At 38.0% G+C, this 16,943-nt stretch overlaps 1 protein-coding gene across 7 annotated transcripts in view; it reads left to right on the top strand.

The window, feature by feature from the left end:
• CACNA2D1 (calcium voltage-gated channel auxiliary subunit alpha2delta 1) overlaps positions 1–16,943 on the top strand; it is a 524,891-nt gene that overhangs the window by 275,195 nt on the left and 232,753 nt on the right. For all 7 annotated transcript variants that reach the window (XM_005890243.3, XM_070369704.1, XM_070369702.1 and 4 more), the window contains exon 4: positions 15,433–15,492. In XM_005890243.3, coding sequence (XP_005890305.2) covers positions 15,433–15,492 — 60 coding nt within the window. The remainder of the gene's footprint in view (positions 1–15,432; positions 15,493–16,943) is intronic.

Below are 16,943 nucleotides of genomic sequence, written 5' to 3'. Positions count from 1 at the left end.
GTGGGCTGATTTGAGAGAATAGCATTGAAACATGTATATTATCATATGTGAAATAGATCACCAGTCCAGGTTCTATGCATAAGACAGGGTACTCAGGGCTGGTGCATTGGGATGACCCTGAGGGATGGGATGGGGAGGGAGGTGGGAGTGGGGTTCAGGATGGGGGACACATGTATACCCATGGCTGATTCATGTTAGTGTATGCTATTCTTTCAAATCATTCCACCCTGTGTACACCTGTGGCTGATTCATGTCCATGGATGGTGAAAATTAGTATAATATTGTAAAGTAATTAGCCTCCAATTAAAATAAATAAATAAAGTAAAAAAAAAAAAAGAATCACAGGGAGGTCTTGGTAAAATACAGATTGATAGAGCTTCTGATTCAACAGGGCTGAGATGGGATCTAACAGTATGGGTATCTAACCTATTCCCAGGTGACTCTGCCCCCTCTGATCTAGGAATAATTTGAAAGGGGTGCAAAATGCATGCTCAGGAAATAACTGAAGAGAAAATAAAGATGACATCAGTTATATGATGGTGAAAGTTTAAAGATAGGAAGATGGACGAGTGAGCATTTTCATAGAAGAGGACTCAATTAGATATGGTGTGTTGAGAAGTGAAAAGGGTCTGAGATTTTACTCTTCATGCACGCGAACAAGCTAGCCAACTACCATTTCATAGGTTTAGGAGACTCCCTGAGTCAGACACAATGGACTTGGTAACTCCCAGCATGGGAGGTCCCACAGGTAACTCCTTACCATCAAGTCCAGGGCAGGCCATTTCTGAGTTGCCCAGATAGATTGTGCCTATGCTGTGAGCTTTTGTCACAGCTGAGGAGCCCTGAGCTTGGGAAATGCCCCTCTTTTAAAGGGAGTCTGCCCAAGTTTTGCCCCATGGGGTTATTTTTATTTACCTGAGGAACAGATAAATCTTCTGCCCTGCAGGGAGACACTCTGTCTTCCAACTCTGTTTGCTACACAAACATTCTTGAGAAGATAATTTAGAGCAGAATCTACCCCACCTCTGTTCCCAGAATGCGCATAAACATGAGAGAATTGTCTCCCAAATGGTGATTGGATATAGAAATAGTTCATAGGGAACAGTGATGACATATTTAAGATCGTTTAAAAATCAAAATGAAGTAGCTGTGGTTCAGGCAGCCAAAATGGACCTGGTGGCCTTTAGGGATATATGTCTTGGGGTTCTGAATCGGCATTTGTATTCAACATTTGAAGAATAAGGCAACTGATTATAAATTGGTTTTAGAATCTCAGAGTGGAATTAGAATTACATGGATTAGTTTGGATCCATATCACATTCAAAGCCAAATTCTACTAAATTTTAAGGATCATGTGGTGATGAATTGATCCAGCAAGTTTTAATAATTAGATAGTGATGTATTGATCTAGGAATATGCTTGTCTTGTGGGAACGAGTTTTGTGACCTCCTGAAGTATCATGATAATGATAATAATGTAGTGAACTTAGTTATTAATCTTGATACAACTGAGATAAAATATTGACAGTACTTAAAAGTGATTATTTATACATTTCACACATAGTAATTGAGTATCTGTTCCCTGCTACATATGGCATGAAATGTTGGCTGGGTACAGACATGAAAGAAATGTGGCCTGTGCCTAATGGACTTGCTGCTGCTGCTGCTGCTGCTAAGTCACTTCAGTCGTGTCCGACTCTGTGTGACCCCATAGACGGCAGCCCACCAGGCTCCCCTGTCCCTGGGATTCTCCAGGCAAGAACACTGGAGTGGGTTGCCATTTCCTTCTCCAATGCATGAAAGTGAAAAGTGAAAGGGAAGTCGCTCAGTCGTGTCCGACTCTTCGCGACCCCATGGACTGCAGCCCACCAGGGTCCTCCATCCATGGGACTTTCCAGGCAAGAGTACTGGAGTGGGGTGCCATTGCCTTCTCCAAATGGACTTGCAGTTAGTGTTAAATAGAAAGTCTGAGAGAGAGAGAGAAAAGAGAAGGAAAAAGGGAATTAGGGAATAGGAGGGAGAGACAACAAAGATATGGATAGAGTTAAGTATGTGATGGGAGTCAGGATAGTGTAAGGCTAGGGAACTAGTGGGTTATTTTTGTTTGTCTATCAACTTGTGCTACTGTTTCACACAGTGTTTTTCAAAGTGATTAAATTCATATGTCTAGTATAGCTAAGATGTTTTTCTGGAACTCTCTTGCCTTTTCCATGATCCAGCGGATGTTGGCAATTTGATCTCTGGTTCCTCTGCCTTTTCTAAAATCAGCTTGAACATCAGGAAGTTCACGGTTCACATATTGCTGAAGCCTGGCTTGGAGAATTTGGAGCATTACTTTTCTAGCGTGTGAGATGAGTGCAATTGTGCGGTAGTTTGAGCATTCTTTGGCATTGCCTTTCTTTGGGATTGGAATGAAAACTGACCTTTTCCAGTCCTGTGGCCACTGCTGAGTTTTCCAAATTTGCTGGCATACTGAGTGCAGCACTTTCACAGCATCATCTTTCAGGATTTGGAATAGCTCAACTGGAATTCCATCACCTCCACTAGCTTTGTTCGAGTGATGCTTTCTAAGGCCCACTTGACTTCACATTCCAGGATGTCTGGCTCTAGGTCAGTGATCATACCATCAATAAACTGTGGAAAATTCTGAAAGAGATGGGAATACCAGACCACCTGATCTGCCTCTTGAGAAATTTGTATGCAGGTCAGGAAGCAACAGTTAGAACTGGACATGGAACAACAGACTGGTTCCAAATAGGAAAAGGAGTTCGTCAAAGCTGTATATTGTCACCCTGTTTATTTAACTTATATGCAGAGTACATCATGAGAAACTCTGGACTGTAAGAAACACAAGCTGGAATCAAGATTGCCGGGAGAAATACCAGTAACATCATATATGCAGATGATACCACCCTTATGGCAGAAAGTGAAAAGGAACTAAAAAGCCTCTTGATGAAAGTGAAAGTGGAGAGTGAAAAAGTTGGCTTAAAGCTCAACATTCAGAAAACGAAGATCATGGCATCCGGTCCCATCACTTCATGGGAAATAGATGGGGAAACTGGAAACAATGTCAGACTTTATTTTTCTGGGCTCCAAAATCACGGCAGATGGTGACTGCAGCCATGAAATTAAAAGACGTTTACCCTTGGAAGGAAAGTTATGACCAACCTAGATAGCATATTCAAAAGCAGAGACGTTACTTTGCCAACAAAGGTCCGTCTAGTCAAGGCTATGGTTTTTCCTGTGGTCGTGTATTGATGTGAGAGTTGGACTGTGAAGAAGGCTGAGCACCGAAGAATTGATGCTTTTGAACTGTGGTGTTGGAGAAGACTCTTGAGAGTCCCTTGGACTGCAAGGAGATCCATCCAGTCCATTCTGAAGGAGATCAGCCCTGGGATTTCTTTGGAAGGAATGATGCTAAAGCTGAAACTCCAGTACTTTGGCCACCTCATGCGAAGAGTTGACTCATTGGAAAAGACTCTGATGCTGGGAGGGATTGGGGGCAAGAGGAGAAGGGGACCACAGAGCATGAGATGGCTGGATGGCATCACTGACTCGATGGACGTGAGTCTCAGTGAACTCCAGGAGTTGGTAATGGACAGGGAGGCCTGGCGTGCTGCGATTCATAGGGTCGCAAAGAGTCGGACACGACTGAGTGACTGATCTGATCTGATCTGAGTATAGCTAAACTATTACCTTCTTCTCGAGCAGGGTTTCCCAACGTCCAGGATCTAATGCCTGATGATGTAAAATGATTTAAGGTGAAGGTAATGTAATAATAATAGAAATAAACTGCACAATAAATGTAATGTGATTGAATCATCCTGAACTACCACCCCCCCGACCCCCTACACACACACTCTTACAGTTTGTGAAAAATTGTCCTCCATAAAACCGGTCCCTGTGCCAAGAAGGTTGGAGACTGCTGTTCTAGAGGAGCCTTTTCAAGGTTTAGTCTGTGGAAAAGATGTTCTCTATGAAACAATGTAGATTTCTGGGAATGATCCCAGAATCAGAATCTTCAGATGGTTGTGGAGTTGAGTGGGTTTGTATGTATTCTAGGTGATTTGAACAGGTTCATCTGGTGATTCTTTTCAGGTATCAAAGTGTATCAAAGAGGTGTGTATCAGGCTGTGTATCAGCTTTTTCAGGTATCAAAGAGCTGATGTAGAAATTACTTTCCGTTCAACAGCTTTTTATTTTAGTGTTTGTGCTGCAGAGCCAAAAAAAAAAAAAAAAAAGTGATAATTGCCAGTTGTGTATTATTTACTTTCACTATTGCTAAAAGGAGTTTTGCTATTCTTACCAGATGACATCTCCTTTACCCTGGCTTATATATTCCAAGACTCTGCCAATTTATTTGGAGCTAATTGCATCTTGGAATATTAGACTTGAAGCTTTGTAGTTAATTTCAAAAGCATTTCCTGAATATGTTAGATCCTGGCTGAAATCTATACAACAAGATCCAGAAGCCATGTTCCAAAAGATTTAATTTTCACTGGGCCACAAATAAAAGAATAAATAATGACTGGCTTGATTTCAGCAACTTTTATTTGTGTGTTTTGCATATATGATACTCTCTTAAATCTTACATTAGAAAGGAAAAATAGCGTTCATATACTGATCTGTTCTTGTTTCTAATTTCATTTATTATAAGATGAAATAAGACTGAAGAACTCATTTTACTGACTACTGTGTAAATCTGCTGTATTCCCTAAATTGTGATTGCTTTTGGTACACTCTGTAGTTCCACAGATAAGAGCTTTTCTACAGATCAAAATACAGTGAAAACTTAGGGACCATTAAGATGTTTTCATTCATTTCACTCACATATGTACACATTGAAGTGGTTATCATTGATTACCGTGCTGACATACTCTGTCCTATGTAGTTGTGTTTGTAAGATTCAAATGGAAGTAAAACTTTATTGAGTTTATAATATGGTAGATATTGAAATACCAATAGAAAATATATAAAGTAGATATTGTTGTGAAATGCTGAAAGAATGTTAAGTCCATTTCCTGTGATTCCATAGTTAGTGAATAGCAGTACCAGAATTGGAAACTGGATCTGTTTGATTCAAAAGTGCATGCTTATTTTAACAATTTTTTAATTGTTTAAGTATTTAACTTATTTTAATGCTAGGGCTTTCCTCAGATCAGATCAGTCGCTCAGTCGTGTCCGACTCTTTGTGACCCCATGAATTGCAGCACGCCAGGCCTCCCTGTCCATCACCAACTCCTGGAGTTCACTGAGACTCATGTCCATTGAGTCAGTGATGCCATCCAGCCATCTCATGCTCTGTGGTCCCCTTCTCCTCTTGCCCCCAATCCCTCCCAGCATCAGAGTCTTTTCCAATGAGTCAACTCTTCGCATGAGGTGGCCAAAGTACTGGAGTTTCAGCTTTAGCATCATTCCTTCCAAAGAAATCCCAGGGCTGATCTCCTTCAGAATGGACTGGATGGATCTCCTTGCAGTCCAAGGGACTCTCAAGAGTCTTCTCCAACACCACAGTTCAAAAGCATCAATTTAAAGAATTTGCCTGCAATGCAGGAGACCCGGGTTTGATCCCTGGTTCAGGAAGGTCCCCTGGAGAAGGAAATGGCTACCCAGTAGCCATTCTCCAGTATTAGTGCCTGGAGAATTCCATGGGTAGAGGAGCCTGGTGGACAACAGTCCATGGGGTCGCAAAGAGTCAAACATGACTGGGCAACTAACACTGTCCCTATCCAGACTTATCAGTGGCACCTGTACACTGTTCTTCAGAGCGCAGAAGTCTGTTCTTTTACTTGGTTGCTGTTTTCAGTAGATGTTGTTAGATCATTCAAATGATTATCCTAATTCTTTAGGTATCTTAAGAACATTGGATGAAAATAGGGAAAACTTGTCAACAGAAACATAATACAATAATTTGCTCATTCTTATAGTTTGTTGACTATTTTGAACATTGATTATATTACACTTGCATTTTTTACCAGTCTATTGTAGAGAACTAGTATTTACTTATTAGAAAGAAAAATCTTGACATACACTAACCAAAGAAATAGTTTTGAATTAGTTATTTATTTGAATGCTGTTTCAGTTCTTCATATTATTAACATTGAGTATCAACATTATTGGATTCTAGCAGAAATACCATTTGATCCCTGAAGATTTCCTTTCAAAGCTATCAAAGGAAAATTCTTTGTAATTAAATGTTTCAGAGAACTTTATCTTTCATATGCAATTAGCATACAGTCTAGGAAGTAAATTTTTTACAGGTTTGGAAAATATTCCCAAGAAAAAATATCTTTAGATATTTTTAAGGAAAATGATAGAATTATTTCTTCTTACACGGTATAATTATACTGCTTTTATTAAACCTGCACATCACTTGATAGAATGCAATGCTAGTGGAAAAGATAAAGATATGACAAAAAGGTGAAGGTTGAGAATAAATAGACCTTCAAGGGAGCTGATCTTTCTCTGATCTGATAAAACCTCTCCCATTATCTGTTTCTTTCTTTTCTTTTTTTTCCTTACAGATCACTGCATATCAAAAGCTTTCTCCCTGATTAGCAACATTCTCTCTGGATTTGAGGGCAAGACCAAAAGAAAAAGATAGTATCCAAACTGACATATGACATTCTGTTCTATTTTTCTTGTAGTCTTTAGCAAATTCTAAAAAGTACTGGGCGTTTTTCCATTAACCTTAAATAGTTTTCTGCCTGTGTTTTTTTTTTTTTTTCCCTTGATTCTACTATGTGTGTTCGTATATTCTATGAATGCCAAGTGATATTAACACTTTGATAGGTTTAGTGGTAACTAAAGGTTTGTCTTGTGGAATAAGAATAAGCTTTGGAGTTGGAAGGCTTAGGTTCAAGTCCATTTAGTTAAACTTGTTCTTAAAATATATCTTTAAGATGATTTTTTATTTTACATGCTCAGACCAACAGGTAGGTAGGGATGTATATATTATCAGTACTTTAATGATATTGTATCTATGCTTATCATTCCATACCCAAAGGACTTTTAAATCCATATGTGCTATTTTACTTTTATAAAGCCATTTAATGAAAATTTCTGGCTTATCTTAATATGACAGAATCTTCAGTTTTTTTCTTGTAGGTGTTTATGCTGATCTCGGTTTTTTGTTTATATCTGGTGCTACATCTAATTTTAGTGTTTGATACTGTACTAAACTGTATTGTAAATTAAATGAGAGGAGATACATTTTCTTTTTCTGAAGTAAGTTAGTGTTCACTTCAGTTCAGTTACTCAGTCATGTCTGACTTTGCAACCCAATGGAGTGCAGTATGCCAGCCTTGTCTGTCCATCACCAACTCCCGGAGCTTACTCAAACTCATGTTCATTGAGTCAATGATGCCATCTAATTATCTCATCATCTGTCTTCCCCTTCTCCTCCCGCCTTCATTCATTCCCAGCAACAGAGTCTTTTCCAGTGAGCCAGTTCTTCACATTCAGGTGGCCAAAGTATTGGCCATTCAGCTTCAGCATCAGTCCTTCCAATGAATACTTAGGACTGATTTCCTTTAGGATGGACTGGTTGGATCTCCTTGCAGTCCAAGGGACTCTCAAGAGTCTTCTCCAACACCACCGTTCAAAAGCATCAATTTTTTGATGCTGAGGTTTGTTTATAGTCCAACTCTCACATCCATACATGACTACTGGAAAAATCAAAGCTTTGACTAGATGGACCTTTGTTGGCAAATAATGTCTCTGCTTTTTAATATGCTGTCTAAGTTGGTCACAACTTTTCTTCAAAGGAGCAAGCAGCTTTTAATTTCGGGGCTGCAGTCACCATTTGCAGTGATTTTGGAGCCAAGAAAAATAAAGTCTGTCATTGTTTCCATTGTTTCCCTATCTTTTTGCCATGAAGTGATGGGACCATATGACATGATCTTAGCTTTCTGAATGTTGAGTTTTAAGCCAATGTTTTCACTCTCTTCTTTCACTTTGATCAAGAGGCTCTTTAAGGGTGGTGTCATCTGCATATCTGAGGTTATTGATCTTTCTCGTGGCAATCTGGATTCCAGTTTAATTCCAGTTGATTCCAGCATTTCTCATGAGGTACTCTGCATATAAGTTAAATAAGCAGGATGACAATATACAGTACTTTTGAAAGTACTCTTTCCCTATCTGTTGTTCCGTGTCCAGTTCTAACTATAGCTTCTTGACCTGAATACAGATTTCTGAAGAGGCAGGTCAGTTCATCTGGTATTCCCATCTCTTGCAGAATATTCCACTGTTAATTGTGATCCACACAGTCAAAGTCGATAAAGTAAAAGTAGATGTATTTCCGGAACTCTCTCACTTTTTTGATGATCCAACGGATATTGGCAACTTGATCTTTGATTGAACAAGTTATTGTTACAGGGTTTATATATATAGGCAACTATGAAAACAGGGATTTCCTACTAAGCAAACATTCACATTTTATTAGGTAGGAATTTTATCAGTCTTAACACAATTTCCCCATGGCATTTAATGGTAGATCATTGGCTTTAAAATATAAAATGTCACTTTACCAAAATAAAAGCTAATTAGGGACTTGCAGTGTCCAGAAGACGTCTTTTTTCTTTTTTTTTTTTAATTTTATTTTATTTTTAAACTTTACAATATTGTGTTAGTTTTGCCAAATATCGAAATGAATCCATTAGAAATGAAAATGGAGAGATCACAACAGACAACACAGAAATACAAAGGATCATAAGAGACTACTATCAACAATTATATGGCAATAAAATGGACAACGTGGAAGAAATGGACAAATTCTTACAAAAGTACAACTTTCCAAAACTGGACCAGGAAGAAATAGAAAATCTTAACAGACCCATCACAAGCACGGAAATTGAAACTGTAATCAAAAATCTTCCAGCAAACAAAAGCCCAGGTCCAGATGGCTTCACAGCTGAATTTTACCAAAAATTTAGAGAAGAGCTAACACCTATCCTGCTCAAACTCTTCCAGAAAATTGCAGAGGAAGGTAAACTTCCAAACTCATTCTATGAGGCCACCATCACCCTAATACCAAAACCTGACAAGGATCCCACAAAAAAAGAAAACTATAGGCCAATATCACTGATGAACATAGATGCAAAAATCCTTAACAAAATTCTAGCAATCAGAATCCAACAACACGTTAAAAAGATCATACACCCTGACCAAGTGGGCTTTATCCCAGGGATGCAAGGATTCTTCAATATTCGCAAATCAATCAATGTAATACACCACATTAACAAATTGAAAAATAAAAACCATATGATTACCTCAATAGATGCAGAGAAAGCCTTTGACAAAATTCAACATCCATTTATGATAAAAACCCTCCAGAAAGCAGGAATAGAAGGAACATACCTCAACATAATAAAAGCTATATATGACAAACCCACAGCAAACATTATCCTCAATGGTGAAAAATTGAAAGCATTTCCTCTAAAGTCAGGAATAAGACAAGGGTGCCCACTTTCACGATTACTATTCAACATAGTTTTGGAAGTTTTGGCCACAGCAATCAGAGAAGAAAAAGAAATAAAAGGAATCCAAATTGGAAAAGAAGAAGTAAAACTCTCACTGTTTGCAGATGACATGATCCTCTACATAGAAAACCCTAAAGACTCCACCAGAAAATTACTAGAACTAATCAATGATTATAGTAAAGTTGCAGGATATAAAATCAACACACAGAAATCCCTTGCATTCCTATACACTAATAATGAGAAAACAGAAAGAGAAATTAAGGAAACAATTCCATTCACATTTGCAATGGAAAGAATAAAATACTTAGGAATATATCTACCTAAAGAAACTAAAGTTTTTTATATAGAAAACTATAAAACCCTGGTGAAAGAAATCAAAGAGGACACTAATAGATGGAGAAATATACCATGTTCATGGATTGGAAGAATCAATATAGTGAAAATGAGTATACTACCCAAAGCAATTTATAGATTCAATGCAATCCCTATCAAGCTACCAACAGTATTCTTCACAGAGCTAGAACAAATAATTTCACAATTTGTATGGAAATATAAAAAACCTCAAATAGCCAAAGCTATCTTGAGAAAGAAGAATGGAACTGGAGGAATCAACCTACCTGACTTCAGGCTCTACTACAAAGCCACAGTCATCAAGACAGTATGGTACTGGCACAAAGACAGAAATATAGATCAATGGAACAAAATAGAAAGCCCAGAGATAAATCCACACACATATGGACACCTTATCTTTGACAAAGGAGGCAAGAATATACAATGGATTAAAGACAATCTCTTTAACAGGTGGTGCTGGGATAACTGGTCAACCACTTGTAAAAGAATGAAACTAGAACACTTTCTAACACCATACACAAAAATAAACTCAAAATGGATTAAAGATCTCAACGTAAGACCAGAAACTATAAAACTCCTAGAGGAGAACATAGGCAAAACACTCTATGACATAAAACACAGCAGGATCCTCCATGACCCACCTCCCAGAGAAATGGAAATAAAAGCAAAAATAAATAAATGGGACCTAATTAAACTTAAAAGCTTTGCACAATGAAGGAAACTATAACCAAGGTGAAAAGGCAGCCTTCAGAATGGGAGAAAATAATAGCAAATGAAGCAACTGACAAACAACTAATCTCAAAAATGTACAAGCAACTCCTACAGCTCAACTCCAGAAAAATAAATGACCCAATCAAAAAATGGGCCAAAGAACTAAATAGACATTTCTCCAAAGAAGACATACAGATGGCTAACAAACACATGAAAAGATGCTCAACATCATTCATTATCAGAGAAATGCAAATCAAAACCACTATGAGGTACCATTTCATGCCAGTCAGAATGGCTGCGATCCCAAAGTCTACAAGCAATAAATGCTGGAGAGGGTGTGGAGAAAAGGGAACCCTCTTACACTGTTGGTGGGAATGCAAACTAGTACAGCCACTGTGGAGAACAGTGTGGAGATTCCTTAAAAAACTGGAAATAAAACTACCTTATGATCCAGCAATCCCACTGCTGGGCATACACACTGAGGAAACCAGAAGGGAAAGAGACACATGTACCCCAATGTTCATCGCAGCACTGTTTATAATAGCCAGGACATGGAAGCAACCTAGATGTCCATCAGCAGATGAATGGATAAGAAAGCTGTGGTACATATACACAATGGAGTATTACTCAGCCATTAAAAAGAATTCATTTGAATCAGTTCTAAGGAGGTGGATGAAACTGGAGCCTATTATACAGAGTGAAGTAAGCCAGAAGGAAAAACACCAATACAGTATACTATCGCATATATATGGAATTTAGAAAGATGGTAACAATAACCCTGTGTACAAGACAGCAAAAGAGACACTGATGTATAGAACAGTCTTTTGGACTCTGTGGGAGAGGGAGAGGGTGGGAAGATTTGGGAGAATGGCATTGAAGTATGTATTATATCATGTATGAAACGAGTCGCAAGTCCAGGTTCGATGCACGATACTGGATGCTTGGGGCTGGTGCATTGGGATGACCCAGAGGGATGGTATGGGGAGGGAGGAGGGAGGAGGCAGGAGGGTTCAAGACATCTGTTTTCTGTGAGTCATGACTAGCTGGTTTTTTGCCCCAAGAAAGGGCACTATCAGCAACTATTTGTTTCGATTCCCAAGATAGGCTAAGTAGCTAAAGTTCTGTATTTTGCTTTCTCATGAAAAATGCTAGGTAAAAAAATTATTTTATTAATTTCTTTGTGAAAAAAGAAGATAGTAGTAGTGCATTTTCATAATATGTATCTCTTGATTTCCAAGCTGGGGATATAAAATTCAGCAAATTTTCAGCTCTCAACTGTGTTAAAATACTTTTTTGCTTCTCCAGAAATACAGGTCTTTAGGCTTCTAAAGCTATTTAGGAATCTTGCAATAAATGGCATTACTTCATAAAATTAGTGTATCTATATATATAATTATCATATATGTATAGGAAAGATTATTTGGACTCTCTACCCTCTAAGAGAGTCGTCTTATAGTTTATGACCGTTGTTCATCCCTGTTTAGTTTTTTCTAGCAATAATTAGCTGATGATTACTATCACTATGGCTTGTTAAACGTGGATTATGTTCCCATTATGAACCATGTGATTCTGAGTTAGATCAGAGTACAGCCCAGCATGGTTGAGTGAGACCTGGTGCCCTGAAACCCATGTATGGTCCTGTGGGTGAATGTCCCCCAGTGTGTTTTGTTGGATTAGCAGCCTCCTTGTGTGTGTCTTGCAAGGAAAAATCTTAATATCCCTCTTCAAGAAATGTTAGAGTTCTAATATTTCTTAACCTAAAAATTATATAACTTATTTGTATTCTATCCAGTATTTTGTTTAAATTCACAAAATGCTTAAGTTTATTATTGGCCCCATTTGTATGAGTAATTTAGTTCTTATATGGATTGTTAAAAATGGGGGAAGGACATACATTCTGAATTTTCTGAAGTCTATGCATTTTTTCCCCTCATTCTGTCTTTTCTTTTTTCTATTTTTCCTAGTAAAGTTTTCTTATAAAGAAATTGCTTCCAATTACATTTCTTTTACCATTTTATTCATTTTTTTTAGCAATATTTTTATACTGTATGAGTTTTTAATGTATTGTGATACAGTGTGACTTTCTGAAATAAATACACTTTTCCCATGATTTTGGTCTGTTTAGGAGTTTGTCTTTTTTTTTGTCTTTTTTGGGTTACTCTCCCTGGTACAATTTCTAACATTTATTAGATTCTCCTAAGTTACCCCACTGCCTAGTAGTTGATAAACCAGAACCATTGTCATTTAAGCACACTGGGGAATTTTTCCTTTAAAGTGATTCAGTGGGCTTTCCTGATAGCTCAGTTGATAAAAATCCACCTGCAATGAAGGAGAACCTGGTTGGTTTCCTGGGTCGGGAAGATCCACGGAGAAGGAGTAGGCCACTCCAGTATTCTTGGGCTTCCCTGTGGCTCAGCTGGTAGAGAATCTGCCTGCAATGGAGGAGACAGGGGTTCGATTCCTGGGTTGGGAAGATACCCTGGAGGAGGGAAAGGCTATCCACTCCAGTATTCTGGCCTGGAGAATTCCATGGACTATAGGTATAGTTCATGGGGTTGCAAAGAGTCGGACATGACTGAGTGACTTTCACTTTCACTTTTCGAGACTCTTGAGATTTCCTACTAGGCAATATTTTGTAGTCATTGGGAATAGGTACATAATAGTTTAGAAAAATGAATGGGTTATAGTATTAAATGGGCTTCCCTGGTAGCTCAGCTGGTAAATAACCCTCCTGCAATGCAGGAGACACCAGTTTGATTCCTGGGTCAGGAAGATCTGCTGGAGAACGGATAGGCTACCCAATCCAGCATTCTTGTGCTTGTCTGGTGGCTGAGATGGTAAAGAATCAGCCTGCAACGTGGGAGATCTGAGTTCGATCGCTGGATTGGGAAGATCCCCTGGAGAAGGGAACAGCTACCCATCCAGTATTCTGGCCTGGAAAATTCCATGGATGATATAGTCCATGGGGTCACAAAGAGTCAGACATTTCTGAGTGACTTGCACTTTCACTCTCACAGTATTATATAAAAGGGAATAAAGCCAGTACAGTCTTCCCAGGTGGCACACTGGTAAAGAATCTGCCTGCCAATGCAGGAGATGCAAGAGATGCAGGTTTATCCCTGGGTCCGGATGATCCCCTGGAGTAGAAAATGGCAACCCTCTCCAGTATTCTTGCCTGGAATATTCCATGGACAGAGGATCCTGATGGGGGCAAAGAGTCAGACACGATTGAGCCCCCCCACACACACACACACATACACAGAAGCCAATATACTAATATAAAATTTATCTAAAAGAATGTTTCCTTTCCTAGTCTGGGCTAGACTTCCACAACAAGACCACATACTGAAGTGTACAGTTTATACCGAAAGATCAAAAACATGAAACAGCAAACCACTATGAGATTTACACTTTTCTAAAGCCTAACTTGATCGTTTCTATCTCTAAATAAATTAGTTTAATGCATATATTTACTGTTAAACTTGTCCTATTTTGCCTGTCTCCTAGCTGTCTAGGGGGCAGGATACAGATGAAGTGACATAGAGTACAAATGTAATCATAATTATCCTTCACAGTTAGATAGCTGATGTATATATTTGCTTACTGTCTGTCAGGCACTGTTCTAAGCAGCTTATATATAGTGTAGTATAGTATTTAATTCTTTCAGCAATCAATGAGGTAGATTTTGACACTATTCCCATTAGAAGATAGGAAGAGAAACTTAACTTTTCCCAAGTTTGCACAGCTAGTGTGCAGCAGGGTTAGTATTTAAAACCAAGTAGTCTAGTTTTTAATCTATTCTTAATCACTAAGTGTTACTGTCTTTTGTGAAAACTTAGCCCAATGGAGAACGTGATAGCATCAGTGGGAAATACAGAGAGAAAATATAAAAACTATTGGAAAAAAATTTATCTGCAAAAAATCATTAGCAGGCTGACAATAGGTATTTCATCTCCAACTAAACCTAACGAAATAACCTTTTAGAAGTGCTAAAGGTAAATAAGTCAGACTAGAATTCTCTAATGACTTTGGAGTACAAGAAAGAAGGGGAAATAAAGCCATTTTCGAGTGTGTGGATTGATAGTTTGCTCCTCACAGGTATCTGAATAAACTCTTAAGAATGTATTTTACCAAGGAAAAAATTATTACAATTTTGTCTTTTTTGGTTAAAAAATAAGCTAAAAATGCTATTAAGAATGTGTGTGTACAAAATTTAGCCCATATTTATTGATTTCCGAATGTCATTTCTTTCCAGTATATGTTATAAAGGTATTCATTAAAAGCAAGGTTTTACCGATTAATATACTCTAGTGATGGAGAAGGCAATGGCACCCCACTCCAGTACTCTTGCCTGGAAAATCCCATGGACAGAGGAGCCTGGTGGGCTGCAGTCCATGGGGTCGCTAGGAGTCGGGCACGACTGAGCGACTTCACTTTCACTTTCACACAATGGAGAAGGCAATGGCAGCCCATTCCAGTGTTCTTGCCTGGAGAATCCCAGGGACGGTGGAGCCTGGTGGGCTGCTGTCTATGGGGTCGCACAGAGTCGGACAGGACTGAAGCGACTTAGCAGCAGCGGCAGCAGCATACTCTAGTGATCAAAGCTTTTCTCTTAAATAATTGTTAGTCATTGATAGATGGCATCACACTACTGAAGAGGCAGAGGTAGTAAACTTACTGGTATTCAAGAGTACTATGCTATTTACATTTAAGAGTAAATACATATATATCAACTTTAGTAAATTTGGTTATTAAATCATTTAGAATTTATGAATCACAAATAAGGAACGTCTCTTTTATGTCTTAATAATCGATTTGAAAACCCAAGTATTATATAACAGTTATATAATCATGTGGTCATTTGAATTCTAAGAATCTTGTTTCCTTTGCAGCGTCTAGCTTTGGAAGCAGAGAAAGTTCAAGCAGCCCACCAGTGGAGAGAGGATTTCGCAGTAAGCACCCTTTTAAACTACTTGAATTAATATTTACATTAATGTCCTGTGTTTTGATAACCTAATGGTTGCATTTAAAATATATTTTTAGTGATGGACTTTGGGACAAAAAACAGTTCACTATACTTCATTTAAAAAAGTACCTTCAAATATTATCCCATACTCCAAGGTATTTATAAAATTAATAACAAAAATAACATTAAACTGTAGTATATGAATAATCTTTGCATGTATTATGAAAATATAGTAGTTGAAAAACAAGTGGCATTTTCTAAGAAATGCCATGCATAATGTAATCACTTTGGTGGGCAATACAATTGAAGTTAGAATAAATGTATTAAGATTTCTTTAATTTGTTCCACATTAGCTAGACATTATTGATTGTCTGTTCTGCTTTGTTTTTACAAATATCAGAGGATACTAACTTTTGTCTGAGTTTTTTTTGAGAAACTAGTTTTGTGCTTCAAGAGTCATTGGGGTGAATTATACAAATCTCAGAAATTCTTGTGATGAATTCCCTTCCTTTTTGCCTCCCTCCCTCCCACCCTTCCGCCTTCCCTCTTTCCTTTCTTCCTTCTCTCCCTCCTTTCTTCCCTCCCTTTTGCCTTCCCTTCCTTCCTCCCACCTGTAGCTTTGTCTTATCTTCTTATGTCCTTGAAGAAGTCTGACTTTAATAGTTAAAAGACTTCTGTTACAAATATTTGAGTTATTTCATTTATAGTGAATATCTCTTTCAGTTCAGTTCAGTTCAGTCACTCAGTCGTGTCCGACTCTTTGCGACCCCATGAATTGCAGCACGCCAGGCCTCCCTGTTCAGCACCAACTCCTGGAGTTCACCCAAACTCATGTCCATCGAGTTGGTGATGCCATCCAGCCATCTCATCCTCTGTCGTCCCCTTCTCCTCCTGCAAGAACAGTTCCAGACAACTCATTTGGGGAATGTTAACTGTGCCCTCCCCCGTTTAAAGTATCTTTCTCTAATATGATTACAGTAAGAATGACAGCTTGAATATACTGTTCAATTGTCTTTGAAAAATCTTTGAAAAACAAAAATCTCAAATTTCAAGATAAAGTTGTGCTTCAATACAACACTAAACTTGTTTAGTGTTTAGGAATTGAGGTTTAAGGTTTAGAAATTAGCAGTTTTACTTTGTGTTTCTGTGATTATATTGTATATCAAAGGAAAATGTAGTAAATGGCACTTCATTTACTTATAGGGTAATAGTTAAATAGTCTTTTGTGTTTATTAGTTCTGATATTATTTACTTTTACTCTCTTCTACCAATTTATATTTCTTAAGTAAACTCCTAGTCTACTCAGTTGAGACTCTGATTACTGTCAGTTCAATTCTTTCATTTGGATTGATCATATTGCTTGATTTATTGGTATCATGTAGATACTGGCTTAATCCACAATTGTTTTTTATAGATGCACAGGTCAATATGGCATCC

Source organism: Bos mutus, chromosome 4, assembly GCF_027580195.1.
Source record: "Bos mutus isolate GX-2022 chromosome 4, NWIPB_WYAK_1.1, whole genome shotgun sequence".
NCBI lineage: Eukaryota > Metazoa > Chordata > Mammalia > Artiodactyla > Bovidae > Bos > Bos mutus.
This window is presented reverse-complemented; position numbering and strand designations above follow the sequence as displayed.